Below are 15,283 nucleotides of genomic sequence, written 5' to 3'. Positions count from 1 at the left end.
TGTTTTGAGTTTTTGCAAAATCGTTAAATAATTTGACTAAATTTTCATTTAATGGCTCTTAGTTATCAACTTCACGTGAAGTTTACGGTACTTTAATTTCCACCTTATTTAAATAACTTATAAAAATAATTCTATAACTAACAATTACAGTAAAAACATAAAAACTTCAAAAAAGATGTTAAAAAAATATTTTTTTTAGTAAATAACAATTTTAATATCTAAAAAGACATATTTTGACAAAATCTTTATGAAAAAATTAAAACAATAAAATGATCCTAAAAGAATACAGTCTATTTGACAAAATGTATATACTATTTAATTAATCGTTAACTTATTTAATCAACCATTAATTTTTTAAGAAATTATTAATTTAATTCTAACCAAATGAATATGGAGATGAAAATAGTAAAAATTGTAATAGAATTAAATTATAATTTCATAAAATATTAATCGTTGGCTAAATAAATTAAGATTCGATCAAATATATGTGTTATTTTTGTTAAATAAAACATTTTTTTAGTTGTTGTTCTCATTACCATATTTGAAAAGATATTTTTGTCAAAATCTATATCTAGGTCAAAGGGATTATTTTATTTTATTTTATTTTTTTACATTTTTATTGCAGTTTTTTTTTTTAATATAGGAGATATTTTTTGAAAATTCACCAAGGTTTTCACTTTCTGACGTCATAACGCAACATCTCACGCGCTTTCACGCTCCAAAACACAGCAAAAGTGTTGGGTGTTACCCAGAAATTTACGTTAAACCGTTGACATAGAAATCCCAACTCTCTAATATATAGTTAGCATCAGCAAATCAAAATGCTCCACGTGTCATTCTATTACATTTTTATTATCTTTTCCAATTGGCATGTGTTTCCTCTCCCCTGATTCCAGTAACCAGATTCGCCGCAACCCCTCTTAGATTTTCTCCTCTTCTGATCCCTTTTCCTTCCCTCTCTGCATTTTCTGCATCTAAAGTTTCGAACTTTGATCAATTCCCATAATTTGGTTCATCAATTTTCATACTTTATTAAAAAACAAAGATTGGGTTGAGCTTCAAATTCAACCATGGGAAATGCATTGAGGTTCCTGTGTGGGAAGTGCTTCGAGCCCTCAGCAGCTGATTCTGGATCACTTGGGCCACACGGTGTCTCCTCCGCCACCGTCGGCGTTTCGGCACTTGCCCATGATCTCTTTCAATTTGACATCACCTCTCAGGTAAATAATGCCACCCCGTACAACACCCTAATTTGGAACTAGGTTCATGTTTGAATAAGCTTGTTTTATGTTTAGAGCTGGTTGGTTATAGTGAGAAACTAAGAAATATTTCTTGAGATAGTTAGTTGTTGAAGCCAGAGAAAGCATGTTAGGATTATATGCTTGTTTGGTTTTGATTATTTAGTTACTTCTGCTCAAAGTATCTCAGAAAGTCAAGTTCTTTCTCTATTGAGAAGAACATAAAAAGAAACAGGTCTTAAGTACTTACCAACAAGATAATCAGAATTGGGAATTCATCTAAGCTCATGTGGAGCAATGAGCTAGCTTAGGTAAACTTGAACAATAAAGCTTGTAAACCGATATGAGTTGACTCGAGTTTTTCCAAATCTACAATGGCGCGGCGCACTCGAGGCCTAATTGTGTTATTTTCAGCTAATCTACGCCGGTTTTGTGAGATCTGTATTTTTTTTTTTAATATTTTCCTATTGTGTTTTGTTTAGGTCCCGGAAGGGCTGAGCAATCATGTTGTATCTTCTAAGAAGGCTCAGGCTAACTGGTATTAATCACATTCTTTACGCTGAGTTGATTACTGAATTGTTGACTTATTATTATGATTGTATATATATTAGTGCAGTTTCTGGTTTTTCTTCTTCTTTTTACAAATTTTTTGGACCTAAATTTGAAGGTATAGAAAGTTAGTAGATGCTTGGAGAGAATCAAAACCCCCTCCAAAGACACCTGAAGAAGCAGCTAGGCTTGTCATTCAGACCTTGAAGAGACACCAAAAAGCAGATGTTGAGGTTTGCATGTACTAATTACAAACTTGTGTTCCAGCAATGAATGTGTCTTTTGACATACAAAAGCAAATCTTAGAAAAAAATTGGGAAAAACTTATCTTGGTTTGTTTATAGGGATTACTGGCTTTCTATGGTCTTCCACTACCTCATACCCTTGTTGAAGTAGCTGCTCAACCCCCTACATCCTTGCCAGATGGAGTGAAATTTGAATTTCACACCTTGCCAGTAAGAGTAGTGTTTATGTTTGAATCTAATTTGGGTACATTTTTAGTGTATTTTATGCAGATATCCAAATCTATAGTATTATCATAACATTTAGAGTGATATGTGCAATCAAGCTTAAAATTTGGTAGTTGACATAATTTAATATCTCAATGGGACTAGGTTGATGCAAAAGCAGTGGCAGATGGTGATACTGTAACAGTGTATGTTAGCACAACAGACCCCAGGGAATCAGCATATGTCCCCGGCAACGTGCACGCAGCAGCAGTGCAAAGATCAGCAGCGCGTGCTCGGAGGAACTATGAACAAGCGGATGCACTTCACCAACAGATTATCGACTCAGGATATCGGTTGGTTTTTAGGAGTTTCCCAGTTCTAAATATCAAATGCTCCAAAAGCTACTTAGTTTTTGTTCAAATGGTTAGTAATTGTTGTCTTATTCAGGGTGATTGTTCATCAAAATGAGGAAGTCCTTGCTAAGAAGTACCGGATTCGACTAAGGTAATTAATGATCAAACTAACAAGACAAGAGTTTTGTTTCAGATTAGTAAGAATTCATTGGACTTGAAAATTCGTACAGGGGAATTGATGCTCCTGAAAGTGCAATGCCATATGGAAAGGAAGCTAAAAATGAACTAACAAAGATTGTTCAAGGAAAGTCTTTGAGGGTCCTTGTATATGGAGAAGATCGCTATGGTCGTTATGTCGGCGATCTCTACTGTAATGGCGTTTTTGTACAGGTAATTCGGTTTGTGCTTTCTCTCGATTTTTTGTTCATTTGTCACGGTCGCCTTTGGAAGATTCTTGAATCAATGCAATTAAATAAATAACGAAATACATGTTAGTTCAATTTAGCTCTATATAACATAGGATTGCTTTTGAGTTTCTCATTTTGCTTTTCTTTTATGATAAGGAAATGATGCTGAAGAAGGGTTTGGCATGGCACTACTCAGCCTATGACAAAAGACCAGAACTAGAAACAGTATGTGATATACTACTTTTTCTGGTTTCCTTCATTTCTTTGTCCCAAAGCTATATATCTAAACTTTATATTGCTCTTATTCTAGTGGGAAAAACAAGCAAGAGCAAAGCGAGTTGGATTATGGGCCTCAAAGAATCCAGAGAAGCCATGGGAATGGAGAAAGGACAAGAGAGAAGCTAGATAACATCATCAAAATGCCAAATGCAAAATAAAATTCTGCCTCTTCCATTCAATATAATGTGTCATTGTTGTAACTTGTAACAAATTACATGTATATGTAGCAGCTATTAACTTAACCAGAACCATTCTTTTTTGTATTTTTATTGAAGGCTTGGATGATAAAGTTAACAAAAACATGAACATTCTACACAATTTTTACAGAAGAGGTTGAAACATATGGAAGATTCACATACCATCAGGTATGAAAAAAATGACATTATATTTGATGTTTAAGTTTCTCTAACTCCTTGAAAATGAGCAGTACATGTGCTTACTACATATAGACACAAGAGAGATCATTGAAGTAGAACCTTGTTATTTTGATGCTATAATAAATATGTATAAACTATCATATAGTACATGTTACAGATTACAAAAATGAAATTACAAAATTGAAATTGAATCTGGTAACGGAGCATTAAAGTCTTATCATTACCCCTTACCCCTGTGGTAGTGAACTATGGGGATTACTTAGCATCGTTCTCCAGTCCATATGAATCTGAATCACTAGTTCTGTAACCTAAAATTCCATGAAGACGAGGAAAATTACGACACAGAATGCTGCAATCTATTAACCCATAAAAATCGAGTGTTACCTATATGCTTATCACATGCTTTCCAAACTGAATTCCGACTTCTAGCTGCTTTATCGATCCAAACATTTCCCTTTAAACCAAGTTCATCACAGCATATTAAGTAACCAGAAGTTCCAAAGCAGGGTAGTACAAAACAAATGGCACACAACAATCAAATCACCCATGGCTATGGATCTAGATTGCCAATTGAGCTAGACTCAGAAATCATATAATGTCAACACCAAACACCGAATACCAATCACAAATGGTGACTCGGACCTTCTAATTCTGAACAATATGCATTAGTTTCATTTCCAATCCCACACACTAAAAATGCTAACGTACAAAGACATTATAAAAAAGATAACTAATATATTAGTTTTTCTCTCTCCAACATTCACAAGCTAGGACTTTGTACTTCTGTCTATATCAAGTTATGTTTACATATCTCATGTAACAATAACATTTCTCACAAGGTGGAAACTCACAAGTTATGTTATGTGTATACCAGTGACTAAGACTAAATTGTTATATAACCATTTTCAATTATCAACTGCAAATGACTAAATTGCTATCTAACCATTTTTAACTATACACAAAGATAGATGACAATTTAGTCAAATTAACTAACAATTCTCAGATATGAAAATTTACAAAGACAACTGCACCTAGTCTGATCCTTCACAACTATGCTAACATAAAACACAAAGAAATGAACAAAAAAATGTAACCTTTTGAGGATCCTTGGGGACCCCATATCCACTGAAATACATCTGAGCAACAAGGAGCTGCATAGAGGTGTCACCAGCCTTTGCCTCCTTAAGGGTATCATGGAACCACCGATTGGTACAATCTGCGACCACACGGGACAGTGGCATCCGACATTGTTCCTCCGATGTTCCCATCTTACCATGTTTTAGAGAAGGGACAGCAACCGTGTTTGTTTGCATCCTTTGTGGTTGTTGCTTCTGTGCTGTCGCCGTCCTCCTCGCATTCCCATTCGCAGATGATGAAACGATGCGACACAACTCTTGGAACCTAACCGCAGAGAGAATTGATTTTCCCATATATGAAATGGATAAAAGTTTAGATTTTTGAAAAGCAAATGGTTGATAATGGATTGGATTTTTTTGGGTTTTGTTATTTTAATGTTAAAGTTTAGATCTTTGAGAAGTTAGCGATGGAAAATGTCTTGGGTTTTTTTTTTTCCCCTCTTTTATGGGTTTTGTTATTGGTGGTGGAATTAGAAAGGTGTGAGATTTTAAGGAAATGATAATGGAATTGGAAGAATAAAAGAATGGATCATAGATTGAGACATGGGGTTCAAGTTCAATTGCCAATGATCCTTGAATCAAGGGTGAAGGGTGCCCTTGGATTAAAACATAAAAAAAATATCTGTCTTTGTCTTTTTTTGTCATGAACAAATATCTAATTTAAACAAATATAATAGACCTTTCTGAAAAATTATATATGAAGAAGAATTTTGTGATGATTTTGTCAATATAATTTCTATTCTTTTTTTCTCAATGGCCTTGAAAATTTAAGTTTTGGAATCTAAAAAGAAAAAAATATAAAAAATCTATATAAGAAAATGTAATAAACAAGGTCTCAAATAAGCATTGGCAACTGCATCTCCTATGATCCAATAACAGTTTCTGTCATGTTTTATATCATATGAGGAATGAACCACCATACAATAAGTGAGGAAGAAAAATTGACAAACACTAAGCTGTTGCATTAATGTGGCCTCTCCCTATTTCATGATGAAGACTGTGAGCCACATTTTACTGTGTTAAAAGAACCAAGTAGGGGCTTGAAAGAACATCACCATTCACAACACAAAAGCTTGCCCTTGAATTCTCATTCTCTCAACACAATAAGTGTAAATTGTCTCTAAAGCTCTACAATGATTTCATAAATGTATGACTTATGATCAATCAACAGTATCAAAGAATAATTCATCATCCACAATCATTAAGGCAATAACTTCACACTCTCATAAGAAGGAACATAACTAATCCTCTCCACAATTATTTAATGCCTATTATTACAGATGTGTTTCATATGTGGGAACAAAAACACAGAAAATCTCAGGAAAGAAAAAAAAGACCCTCAAGTTCACACTTTACACATACATCTACTCAATTATTTACATGAATGTTCTAAAAACTTAGTGGAGTATCCCACATAGTGTCATATACAAAATGCAAGCAGTGGTTTGCACTTTGAAGACCCTGCCTTTAAACACCAGGGATTAGGGAGATTCTCTGTGTAATAGTGGTGGTATTGGCGGGCTCATCATTCCCTCTTCCCGTCTTTCGTGATTCTCTTCTTTTACAGTAGATAGTGGCCTGTTTGGACTATGATATTCCTTGAAGACACTGCTTGAACTTAGAGGGCTAGGTGGTTTGATCATAGAAGGGGAAGAGTTGGTACCCAGAGGAGAACTTGTGCCGGAGTTGGGAGATGCAACATCTTCGCGCGGCAAAGGAGAAATCGGTGGTTGTTCACCAATATCAGTTTCTTTCAAGGAGAATTTTTCCTCCACAACATCATAGGTATTCCCAGTCCTAACTTCTTGAGCAAGAGAGCACCAGCAACAGCATAGCCAAAGTACGCAATCAGAAGCCGAAGCCTTACCAAAGCAGAAGTCATAAGCAGGCAAATTGAACCTTTTCCTCATTTGGATCCTCCAAAATCCACCATAAAGTAAACCAAGAAAGCACAAAAGAATCCCAGTAGCTACTAGAGCCTGCCTAACAGTATCATCCCCAATATTAACAGCAGCCAATATAAAAATCCAGAAAGGAGCCATACAAAACAGCATAAAAGTGGCAATATGAACAAACATATTTCCAAAGCCTAGTCTCTCCATATTCCACCCGAAGACACAAAAAGTGCAGAAAAGTGATAGATAAGCCTGAGAGATATCATCCCAAAGGTCAAGTATTCCTCCACTCCACTGAGGTCTAGTTTCAATTACCCTTTGACGATCATGGGTTGCAAATGAATATTTCTTCTCAAATGTTTTCACCTGTGGCTTTTGAGCAGGAGAAATTCGAACCTGCGCTTCTTCGTCTGTTGGAGAATCATAATCTCTACCAAGAGGGCTAAGAATGGTATATAGACCAGCAGTCGCAGCTGCACCAATCGAAAAAGACATACATATTCCGACTCCTATTGCTGGGCGCTCAGATCTTTTGTACCCCAAATTTAGACCGCAAAGTGCATATTGAGAAAAACAGTTTAACTGAAGGAGAATCACCACCACCATCATGTGTGCCCACTCATGAGGCTTATATGTTCCATTCTTGCAATACAATTTTCTAAGTTTTGAGATATCTTTCGGACTCCATCGGCACAGAAGAACAAGGTGGTAGACTCTTTGTGGGTGCTGATACAAACACATAAGTGTAAACAGTGCATTGAGTATTTGATTGTTCACTTCAAACCATGCATTCCTCTGGGACTTCTTCGGCAGCACAGCATTTAACATTCCAGTCATCACAAGGAATAGAATTGCACCCGAAACAGCGACGCAGAAGATCCACACAAAAAGGGCAATGTTCATTGGGTCCCTAAACCATTCTATGCACATCTTCTTGAGTGAACCCCAATCTAGTTTCTTAGAGAGCATCCCGCTGAACCTTCCTCTCAAGCCATGAGGGGAAGGCACAGCCTGTGAAATCTGGTCTTTCGAGGTTGCAAGCCGCTTGAATTTCGCAGATGCAGAACCAAATTTGAAGAGATTGAGCCTATTGGGAATGGAACTCAAGGTGCCCTGGAATTTCTTCTGGGGATTTTCGCTGCTCAGCAACGTTCTTCTTGAAGTTGAAAAATCTATCGAAACGAACTCCATTTCCTTATTACTTCCATTAGATTCCTCAATTTCATCTTTACAATTGTCAACAACCATTCTGATATTTGTACTCTGAGCTTTTCTCAAGTCAAGATCAGAACCTCATAACCAATTATAATGTTACAGAACAATTTCACAAACACTGCAAGGGCATAAACAGAACCAGCTGAGATAAGTACTAAAAATTCCCTAAAAATTCCCTGGCAAATTACAAGTGGATCCAAAGAACATGGAATATCAACACACAAACTTTATATAAACAGATCATTCTAAACTGATCATTAAATAATCAAGGTCAAACCCCAAAATCTAATTCTAAACAAAATTCAACAGATCCATAATAAAAAAATCATGGTAACCAATCTCAGAAAAGTAACATCAAAATTCAAAAGGCATATTCAGGAATTGGTGCAAAGCAGAAACAAAAATACACACATACATACCTAAGAAGGCGTTGAAAGCAAGTAAGAATTAGATTCGATGAAACTCAGAAAAGATGAAACCAAATACTAATGAAGCTGAAGCTGAAGCTGCAGCTGCAGGATTTGAAAAACAAGAATGGTTAGTTCGTTTATTCTTGCTTGGAACAAAGTAATAACTATAAAGCAGGGTTCGGAAGTAAAACCTTTCAATCATGAGAGTCAAAGAGATAGGTAACTGCCACTTGCAACCAAAAATGGAAAATAAGAAAATGAAAGGACACAGCTCATGATATTGAAAATTCTAAATTCCATATGGTGGGTGCAGGTTTCTTGTTATCTATATGTAAGAAACCAAACCATGACAACATTAAACGGAAAAAACTGACCCAGTAAAAGAAAGGAAGAAAGAAACAAAGGAGAACAACAAGGAAACTGAAAATATTTTTTTTTTCTTTTTCTTTTTTTAATCTAATCTAGTCATTTGAGTTTTGTCACCAAAGTGGAAGAGAAATATGGGTCCCACCATTGTGTAAGTGAAAAATGAATCAATGCTTGTTTATTATTATTTTTTAGTTATTTTTTAAAATCTTTTAAAAATTTATCTTTATCTCACCCTAGGACGATTAATGAATGAATTTGTGATGCAAAATAAGAGTAAATCGTGGCAGGACGTCTTGGGTTAGTAGTTGAGCATAAATCGTCCCAGGGTAGTAGGTTTTACGAGTTAATGGGCTAAACCAAACTGGGCTGCCACGATTTATGTGTTTTTTCGAACCCTCAGGAGCCTGGGACGATTTATGTGTTACTCTGTAACACTCAAAGGGTTGGGACGATTTATGGCCAAGTTATAACCCTAAGGACTCAAGCACGAGTCATCTTTGTTGTTGCTGCGGCGTAAAGGGTTGAGGGAGGTCTTGGAGCCACCATTGTTGACCGGAGAGAGTTTGGGTGGAGAAGTGTTTTTGGGTGTGGGACCAGCCGGTGGCGGAGGTGCAACTGGTGGTGGGCAGAGGCGTCTGAGTGGCACCGGGGGTGGTGGCAGCGGGCCGCAGGTGGTCGGCAGGAGGAGTTGGGGGATCTCTCCGGCGGTGGTAATGGCCGCGAACCAAGGAGATATGTACCGCCTGAACGGCGTTGCGCATGTTGCCGGATTTATCGATCAAGAGGTAAGATTTTAAATTTTCTAATGTTTTTAAATTTTGGATGATATAGTATGTTGGATGATATTGTATAGGGTGAATATGCATCTTAGAATATTTTTTTATTAAGACGTTGCCGGATATCATGTATAGTGATTTAGTTAGTTTTTTGTTTAGTATAAGACGTTAGAAATCAGTGGTCTTAAAAGATCATGGAATTCACTCATCATAGGGTGATGGTTCTGACGGTAGAATCCCATGGAATTTGCTGATTTTACTATAGAGTTCGGACCGGCCCGAACCGGACAGGTTCGAACCGAACCGGAACGAAGCGGTTTGAGGGTTAAACCGGCCAATGGGATCCTGAACCGGGCCAGTCTGATGATATGACTGGATGAGGGAACGAACCGGTTCGGTGTGGTCAAACCCGGAATGAAATGGTTTAAACTGATATCAGTTAGTAAGACCGGGTCGACCGAACCGCTTGAGTTTCAAATTTTTTTTTAAAAATGTTGTAGAGATATTAATAGTTAAAATATGTATTTAAATTTTAGTTTTGAAAATTATTAATATGTTTTATTTTTTAAATATATAGGACGAGGTCAATCGGTTCAATCGGTGAATTTCCAGTTGAACCGTTAACCCGTTGAAATGATCGGTTCGGTTGTGACTTTTATGGTTCTTACATTGTATTGGTAATGTCGATTTGAACATGAAATGTTATTATGAACATATCCATTTTGATGGCATCTGTGAGTTGAATATCTGTCATGGCATAAGTTATTTTCTATGTGTGTGTGTATAAGTACCCGAAATAATGATGTGGTTATTCTCTATCGGAGGAAGCGCTTGATCAAGCCGGCAAAGTGTGACACTGGTTCACACATGTGTTAGTTATTGGAGTTGTGTTGTTTTTAGAGTTGTTATTTTCATTTCGTCTATGTTGATGCTTGTTCATGGTTTTTTATCTTTACGTTTGGGGACATGTTTGTGCTTGGTACATGTTTATGCTACTTTATGGTTTTGTATCTTTCCATTCGGTATATGTTTATGTTCCTTCAATTCGTATATATAAAGTTCGCGTATCACTAGCATGAGGTAATAGAAAATAAGTATAAGTCCAAACAAAAAGCAAAGTCAACGCAAATTAAAAACAACCGAATTGAAATACATATAGATCACGTTAACAAAGGTTTATAACGAATGTAAACTTAAAAAGTAGACGACATACTATAAAGAGGCATGACGTATAGTAAACATTCCTAAGCCAACGGTGCCTACGCATTGCTACCTTCGTGCAATCCAGAAGCTCCCGGGCGCTGTGGACAGTTTCTTCTGGTATGACCAGGGGTCCTGCACAGTCCGCATCTCTTGGGTCTATCCGGATCCGCCTCATCCATACTATTCCTTATCCTAGTGCTCCGAGGTCTTCCAACTGCAGCCCGCATCATGCCAGGATCGGGGATGACACGAGGTCCCTCATACACGGGTAAGAGATCATCGTGGATAGGCGGAGAGAAACCCATCTTGTAAACATTGAACACGGTCTTCATGCGGTACACATCATCAACGTATGTCCTCCAATCCAGTCTGCAAAATGAACATGCGGCAAGCACATGACGACACGGATAGTGGAGTGCTTGAAAGTTCCCACAGTCGCATGTGCGGGCGGATAGAGACACCCGACACACACTCATTGCAATCCTACCCGCGGTCGGCGCAAGTTCCTCAACGACAAACTCAGAGTTTCCCCTGTCATATAGATCCACCCGCATATTCCTTGAGGCTTGTAGATTCCTCTCGATCGCCTTCACAAGGGTCTGACAGAATTCTTGATTTGCTCCGACTTGAGACTCGGCCTCCTTTCCTTTCCTCACAAAGAGTTCGGCCAACCGCCCATATGTTGACTTAACTAATGAACCCACCGGGAGGTTGCGTGTGCCTTTAAACACGGCATTGATACACTCAGAGATGTTAGTCGTCATATGACCATATCGACGACCACCATCCCGATATTGGGTCCACAACTCCAACCCAATCCTGTCGCACCATTCAACCATCCCAGGATCTTCCTTCCTCAAAATATCCATGTAATACCGGTGATCCTCCTCAGTCTTTGCGTATGCGGCATTCACTAGAATCCTCCGGGCTTCCTTAGACTTGTATGACAGTGCGAAGTTAGACGCGATGTGTCGCACACAAAATGCCCGGTATGCCGACTGTGGGAGCCATCCACCGTCCTCTGCAAGCAAGGCAGCCTTGATGGCATTGTGCCGATCAGAGATGACTAAAATGTCGGGTTGAGGTGTGACATGCTGGCGGAGATTAGTGAGGAAAAACTTCCATGAATCCGTGTTTTCGCCTTCAACTAACCCGAAAGCCACTGGAAGAATGTTCGAGTTTCCATCTTGGGCAATAGCCATTAGCAGAGTGCCGCCATACTTCCCATACAAATGGGTCCCATCAATGGATATAAGTGGCTTGCAATACTTAAATGCCTCAATGCATGGAGGAAACGTCCAAAATAGTCGATGAAAGAAAACCGTTGACGCATCAACGGTATTACCTATCCTCACTGGCGAAGTACGCAAAAGCGCAATCGTACCTGGCATATACAACTGAACCCCCATGATCCACCGTGGTATGTGGTTATAAGACTCCTCCCAATCTCCATATATCTGCGCAATTGCCTTCTGCTTGCCCATCCAAACCTTCCTGTAGCTTGGCTTGAACCCAAACTTCGATGACACCGCATTCTGTAACACCTTAACCGACACCGATGCATCAGCCATCACCAATGATAAAATCGAGGCACATATGACATGGTAATCGAGCTGCCTGTGATCCATCGATATCTCCGTTGCTAGACACGAGTGTGGTCCATTGTACTTTCTAACTTCCCAGTAGCCTTTTCTCTGTCTCATAGTGACACGGATCAGCCAATTACAACCATTCCCGAACTGGACACACTTCCCATGATACTTCAACTGGTCGGACTCAAACACTTTATACTCTACTCCCCGCTGAATATTATAACTCTTTATTGTCAGTACAGCTTCCTCTTTTGTTTCAAACCTTTGCCCAACCTCAAACTCGTCCGTGCCAATCACGCTAGGCCTTTCTCCGTGAATCACCTGGTGATGCTGATCTAAGTTTGCGGCCGGGTTCATTGCTTCAAGGTTCAATGTGGTAAAGTGTCGAGGGTACTGCTGCGTTCCACTGCTACCATGGGTTTGAGCTCCCACGGCAACTGCGGTGTCCTCGTCACCGTCGCTCTCGTCACCAATAATTGGTGGCTCCGAATCTGACCCATCATCACCTATAGCCTCCACAAACGGATCTCTCTCTCTTACCTCCATGAATGCGGGTGCACCGTCCACTACAGGATCAACTCCCATCGCAGCTGCAAGCTGGTCGAAGCTACGCCCATCACCCAAGTCATCACCCGAGACAGGCAAATCAGCAGCAAAAGATGGGGACAAAACAAGTGGAGTCACCGGTTGCCCTGTTGGAACGGCGGTGGAAGTTCCTTCTATGACGCCAGTGGGCAGATTCGGAGCAGTCCCCCCGCTACTGCTCTCCACGTCAACCATTCTGACAAACAACTCCAGCGCGCCTAAGTCGGGAAATCTTGATTGACTATGAAATATAACTCGCATGTCGTCATCACCCAACATCGCGTACTTCCCAAACTTAACATAACCTGGCTTTCTCTCACAACCTCAACATATGTTTTGTGTGGCTCGTCTGTTTGAAACTCGTTTATTTATAGAGTTTCTGCCTGCATAAATCGTGCTTGAGTCCTTAGGGTTATAACTTGGCCATAAATCGTCCCAGCCCTTTGAGTGTTACAGAGTAACACATAAATCGTCCCAGGCTCCTGAGGTTCCGAAAAAACACATAAATCGTGGCAGCCCAGTTTGGTTTAGCCCATTAACTCGTAAAACCTACTACCCTGGGACGATTTATGCTCAACTACTAACCCAAGACGCCCTGCCACGATTTACTCTTATTTTGCATCACAAATTCATTCATTAATCGTCCTAGGGTGAGATGATTTACGTTTTATATAATCCTTTGCATCCTGGGACGATTTATATAATAATACAAAAAGGATAATCACGTTGCGGAATCTGATTCAGGGGAATTGGGTAATCTTGAAATGCATTTAATTTATTTAAGTAAAAAACCTATAAAATATCATATATAATTTTTTTTTGGTTGATTGAAAAATAAAAACAGCACAGATAAAAAAGAGAAAATAAAAATTTAAAAATTGTTTAAGAAATAAGGCAGTCCTGTTAAATGTTATTCTCAAATTCTTTCCAAGGTAATAAGATTTCCACTTAGTGAGTATGATTTTTCATCGTCGTCCTTATCATGATGTCTGCTACTTTATTTGCATCTCTTAAGATGAACCGGAGATCAACACACCATTACCAAAACATCCACACAATTTATCTGTTTCAACACTAAAGGATCAACAAAATTAGAGTTATCTAGAAATTATTGACAAGAGTAAAGACATCCACATAATCTATCTGTTTTACATATACCATCTCTTTGTCCTAAATTCTAGGCTATAAGATATCCTCTCCAAATAACATACAACTCTCCTTACAGAATATTACGACTTTCAATCGTTCTCAAACAGTCTCGTTGCCAACTTCCATTCCAATCTCTGCTACCAAAGACAAAACCAACATGATCACTAATATCAGGATAACTTGCATCACAATTAATCTTAAAAATACCCACCGAGGGAGGAATCCATAAACCACTAATGGTTGAAGGGATAAAAACTTGTTGCAACTCAAAAATATTCTGAAACTCCTTTTCCAAGGACAAAGCCATATTAGTCACCTTATTCAGGGGTCAAAACTCGTGTGGATGAAAGATCTCATTATTCCTAGAACGCTAAATCTACTATAGACCAGAAAAGAATTTAAAAGGGCACTCTTTGCTATGAAGCAAGAATCAGTTCATCAAATCCAGAGGTTAATCAGAAATCTCCAAAGCCTACCAAACTATCTGAGCTTTCGGACAATCCTAAATACAATGAACAACCGATTATTGACCAGAAAAATATTATGGACAACTATACCTTGATGAGATGTCTCTCTTGAAACAAAAAGTAACAATGGACAGAGCCTCTCTAAGACAAAGTCAGGCTAAGAATTTATGTTTTTCTAGAATAAACTGATGCCAAAACCAAAACTAATTCTCTTAGTCCTCTCAATCAAACTTCTTCTTACTAAGTCACAAGTAACCACTACGAAAATCATAAACCTTTGACGTTATATTAGACCAAAATCATCCTATTACTGAGCCTACTTATACATCCGTATTATAAAAAAAAATATTGCCTTGCAAAAATTGATTTAGAGGAGAATAAATATTATAAAAGTGTCACTATCCAGATGACAAAAATTCAAGATCCGAAGATTCATATCATATATAATTTCAATTCTAGATAATTAATATATTCCATCATTTCTATTTTCATGCGAATATAAAACTTGAAAAATTTTTATTTAATTCTAAAGCACATTTAATATGTACTCCAAAAGTTTAATTTATTCAAACTTTAACTATATGTTAAATTAGTTAAATGAGTAATTAATTTTTGTATTACAAATGTGCAAAATAATTATATATTTTTTTTGTTACATTATTATACAATACAATCATATTAGGCATATATTAAAATTGACTACTAAAATCAGCTACAATATAAAATATACATTAAAATATAAAATACACACTAAAAATAAGTTAAATTATATATATATTTATATACAAATATATAATAATTAATTTTAATGTACAAATAATATTTTTTATATCA

At 37.7% G+C, this 15,283-nt stretch overlaps 4 protein-coding genes across 5 annotated transcripts; 1 reads left to right on the top strand and 3 right to left on the bottom strand.

Moving 5' to 3' along the window:
• Positions 651 to 3,532, top strand: LOC107608812 (staphylococcal-like nuclease CAN2). The gene is made up of 9 exons (XM_016310546.2): positions 651 to 1,220; positions 1,721 to 1,776; positions 1,906 to 2,020; positions 2,132 to 2,242; positions 2,402 to 2,589; positions 2,684 to 2,740; positions 2,820 to 2,979; positions 3,153 to 3,221; positions 3,307 to 3,532. The coding sequence occupies exons 1-9, from the start codon at positions 1,071 to 1,073 to the stop codon at positions 3,403 to 3,405; spliced, it is 1,005 nt and encodes a 334-aa protein (XP_016166032.1). The 5' UTR covers positions 651 to 1,070; the 3' UTR covers positions 3,406 to 3,532.
• LOC107608813 lies at positions 3,539 to 5,418 on the bottom strand. The gene is made up of 3 exons (XM_016310547.2): positions 4,747 to 5,418; positions 4,037 to 4,106; positions 3,539 to 3,960 (listed from the first exon to the last, which is right to left on the bottom strand). Exons 1-3 carry the CDS (start codon positions 5,080 to 5,082, stop codon positions 3,908 to 3,910), a joined length of 459 nt encoding a protein of 152 aa, XP_016166033.1. The 5' UTR covers positions 5,083 to 5,418; the 3' UTR covers positions 3,539 to 3,907.
• Positions 5,903 to 8,751, bottom strand: LOC107608811. Of its 2 annotated transcripts, none has more exons than XM_016310544.2 (3): positions 8,500 to 8,751; positions 8,318 to 8,410; positions 5,903 to 8,016 (listed from the first exon to the last, which is right to left on the bottom strand). In XM_016310544.2, exon 3 carries the CDS (start codon positions 7,929 to 7,931, stop codon positions 6,270 to 6,272), a length of 1,662 nt encoding a protein of 553 aa, XP_016166030.1. In that variant the 5' UTR covers positions 7,932 to 8,016; positions 8,318 to 8,410; positions 8,500 to 8,751; the 3' UTR covers positions 5,903 to 6,269. The 2 variants fall into 2 exon arrangements, with proteins under 2 accessions (XP_016166030.1, XP_020962908.1); XM_021107249.1 differs by having other exon boundaries at positions 8,318 to 8,398.
• LOC107606675 lies at positions 10,713 to 13,112 on the bottom strand. The gene has a single exon (XM_016308712.1). The coding sequence runs from the start codon at positions 13,110 to 13,112 to the stop codon at positions 10,713 to 10,715; it is 2,400 nt and encodes a 799-aa protein (XP_016164198.1).

The sequence above is a fragment of the Arachis ipaensis genome, chromosome B07, assembly GCF_000816755.2.
Source record: "Arachis ipaensis cultivar K30076 chromosome B07, Araip1.1, whole genome shotgun sequence".
Taxonomy (NCBI): Eukaryota; Viridiplantae; Streptophyta; class Magnoliopsida; order Fabales; family Fabaceae; genus Arachis; species Arachis ipaensis.
This window is presented reverse-complemented; position numbering and strand designations above follow the sequence as displayed.